The 3,482-nt window shown below is 43.8% G+C and overlaps 1 protein-coding gene across 1 annotated transcript in view; it reads right to left on the bottom strand.

The window, feature by feature from the left end:
• Positions 1–208: 208 nt before the first annotated feature.
• Positions 209–3,482, bottom strand: part of Usp14 (ubiquitin specific peptidase 14 (tRNA-guanine transglycosylase)) — a 27,522-nt gene continuing 24,248 nt past the window's right edge. The window contains exons 13-15 of the mRNA XM_005372682.2: positions 2,179–2,239; positions 1,784–1,891; positions 209–954 (exon numbers count right to left, since the gene is read on the bottom strand). Coding sequence (XP_005372739.1) covers positions 803–954; positions 1,784–1,891; positions 2,179–2,239 — 321 coding nt within the window. The 3' untranslated portion in view covers positions 209–802. The remainder of the gene's footprint in view (positions 955–1,783; positions 1,892–2,178; positions 2,240–3,482) is intronic.

The raw sequence follows: 3,482 nt of genomic DNA on the forward strand, positions 1-3,482 counted from the left end.
CCTGAATCTTCAGCGCAGCCCCAACGCTCAACAGACAGACAGACCTGTCAAAGCTGTTAACCCCTTTTTCTTTTTTTAATTAAATATCCTCAGTTTCTAAAAATACCCAGAGCTTGTCAACATGTTTTTTAGGGTTACCGTAAAACCACTGCCAAGTTAAATGTACAAACCATACTACATCAGAGACACAATAATGTATAATCAAATGTACTATTATTGATCACAATTTATTTAAAAGTCATGAAAAGCCAGCAGAAGTCAGGCTGGACAAATACTTGATTGCACCCAGTTTCACGGGAGTGGACAGCAGCACTGAGTTACACACTGAGAGCAACGCTTCCTTCTCCACCTTCCCGGGAAAACGTGTTAGATAAGGCAAAGGACGGGCAGCCACCGAATGGTGACACGGACCATGCAAGCACAGCGAACGATGGGGAACCGGGTGCGATAAACATCTCTGCTGACTCTTGGGCCGAAAGGCAAGGAGAGAAATTATCACAGAAGGTAATGGTTGAAAGACATTTCAGTAAGAATTTTTAAAATTAATACAAGAAATGAGCTCTTACTGTCTTCCAGCCCCCTTTATAGAGGGCAGCATAATCCAAACGTTAATCTTATTTCCATAATTTTTTCTTTCCGTAATTTCTAGGGTGATGCACAAGCCGTCTGCTTCTGCCCTCTCCTATTCCACGCAAGGGGAAACGGACAAGACCACCTACACAACTCCCTCTAAAGCTCTGGATTATACAAGTGATCAACAAGTAACATTCATTCCACACCTAAGCATAAATAGCTACGGAGATTACTGTTCACTTTCCTCTTCCATGATCTCCACTCTGCGGGGCCCGTAGAGCAGAACATAAGCGATATGCCAGTCGCCGCCGCCCGAGAGCCGCAAGATGTCTTCCGGTGTTACGATGCTCACCTTATCGTCATCAAACTTGATCCACTCATCTAAGTAACAGAAAGAGGAAGTATTACAGCCAACTCGGAGCGCCACTGCACACGCGCACTGAGTGAAATGAGCCCGGCGGTCTCCGCCTGCCCAGCAGCAGCAGCGCGGTCCCGCGACCACAGCAGCTCCAGTCGGCCCTGCGCGGCCCCGCACCGCAGGCAGCGCTCCTGCGGCAGCACCCAGCACCGCAGCTCCCGCTCAGGACAGGCGCGAGCGCCCGAGGCTGCGCGCATGCGGCAAGGAAAAGGCGAAGGGCGGAAACAGGGCAGCCCGGCTATAGTCTCTTAACAACAGGAGGACTTCCAACAGTGCAAATCAGTATCATTTCTCCCTAGTTTTTTGGGAAAATGTCATTTACATTAATGAGTAATGGGTTTATTACAGTGAATTTTGGGGGGCGGTACTGGAATCAAAATCACAACCACAAGCTTGCCAGGCAGGCGCTGTGCCTCTGAACTATACCCCTGACTCCTAATTTTTTCTCTTGAGACAGGGTTTTGCTATGTAGTTCAGGCTGGCCTTGAACTCAGTCATCCTCCTGCCTCAGCCTCCAGAGTGCTGGGATTAGAGGCATGTGCCACCATGCCTGGCCTATAATTTTAAATGAATTCAGCTGGGTGTGGCAGTGGATGCCTGTAAACCCAGCACTTGGGAGGCTGAGGCAGGAAGTCTGCATAGCCATCCGAGGCTACACAGTTGAATTCAAGGCCAGCCTGGAATACATGGAGACCCTGTCTCAAAAAACAAAACAAAAACACCTCCACAGAGCTATAAAATTGTTAACAAACAAAACAGCATTTAAGGGTTGATAAAACAACAGGTGTTTACCTTGTTTCCTCTTTACCCATGACACATAATGGCCCGAAGAACTCGACCTTCCCTGGTGAGTTAGCACTGCTTGCAGGTCATAGTATCCACAGTTATTGGAGCCAATATCTAAAGAGATGTGAACCATTAATGCTAGGCAGTTAGCACCCATGCAAGTAACAGGAATAACCCACGCCTACAAGAGAGAAGTAGCACTTCACTGGAATCCAGAAAGGTGCTACTGTCCGGAGTTACAGCCATGAATGACGGTTTGAAAGTACGTCACACACAGTTCCACACTTAAGAGCGATGTTACTCTACGTAAAACTTCTACAGGAAATTTCTCAGTAAGTAACAAGTAATTTTACTTAAAATACATGCATATAGACAAAATAACAAATGAAAATTTCGCTTACCATCAGCAAATGAAAAAGGTTCATATTTAACTTCTTTCTGAGGACTACTCTTCTTGTCACTCTGAAGGGGAAAAATATTTAATTTTAAATCATGATATTGAGGAATAAAATTTGTATTTTCACTGACTGTTCAATTTCACAAATACTTAGATCACGAGGCACTAATGCAAAATAGTGACCTACCATGGGAATGATTTAAATGAAGTAACAGTTAACAAGAAACTGTGAAGCCAGAGGTCCTGCTCTTTAACAGCATGCAACCTTCAACGGGGCAGTGACAGACACATGTGTGAGGACCAGTGTGAAGCCACTACAGCTAGAACACAACAGGGAACCCAGCAGTGCAGCTCCAGCAGTGCTCTATGATAGAAAAAGCCCCTATTCTCTAATTTTACCAACACACTATCAAACCATGGTAAGGGCTGGGGGAGTGCCTCAATTAAAGAAGCTAAGTCAAATAACTGCAATTTAAATGAACTGCTAAGCCATGGCTATCTCCTTTTTTTGAGGTTTTCACGATGTAGCCCAGGCTGGCCTTGAACTCAGAGTGATCCTCCTGCCTCAGCCTCCCATCCCAAGTGCTGGGATTACAGGAGTGTGCCCCCATATGAGGTCCATTTTCTGCTTCCGTCCACATGACTGAAATATTTATTTAGCAAAGATAAACATACAGTTACAGAGCTCTGACACACTACATAGACAAGGACCTCTAGTAGGAACGCACTACCTCATTTCAGTGTATAATATGAAAAAAATAAATAACTTCTTCAGACATGGGGCATTAATTTCTTCAAAACTATAGTGGGAATGAAGACGATGCCAGTACCCTGAAGACAGCTGGGGTGGTAAGAAGTCAAGGGTCCCCCCTAAGTAAAAAGCAAGCATGTCAACTACTTCATAGATAACGTAAAACCTTGAGTAACTTCTAAAAGAGCTGTACAAAGTAATACATTATAAATAAGTCAACACATAATTCTAAAAAAAGTTCAATAACCCAAAAGACCAAAAAAAGGAAAAAACAGATTTAAGTGGTAATATATCAACAGTGTCATTAAATGTTAATGTTCTAAATATACCAACAGAAGGTAAATACAACAATTTAAGGGTGTATTCTCTCCCCACAATGGCATCTAAACATCACAGGGAAATGATGTAGACATTTCTAAATAACATATGGTCTAAAAGGAGGTCTCAAGAAATTTTAAAAATACAAGAAACGAGTTAACTGAAAATATAGTGAAGCTGGGTGTGGTGTCGCATGCCTGTAATCTCAGCACTCGGGAGGCTGAGGCAGGAGGATCATT

Source organism: Chinchilla lanigera, unplaced genomic scaffold (genome assembly GCF_000276665.1).
Source record: "Chinchilla lanigera isolate Chin_1 unplaced genomic scaffold, ChiLan1.0 scaffold00001, whole genome shotgun sequence".
Taxonomy (NCBI): domain Eukaryota; kingdom Metazoa; phylum Chordata; class Mammalia; order Rodentia; family Chinchillidae; genus Chinchilla; species Chinchilla lanigera.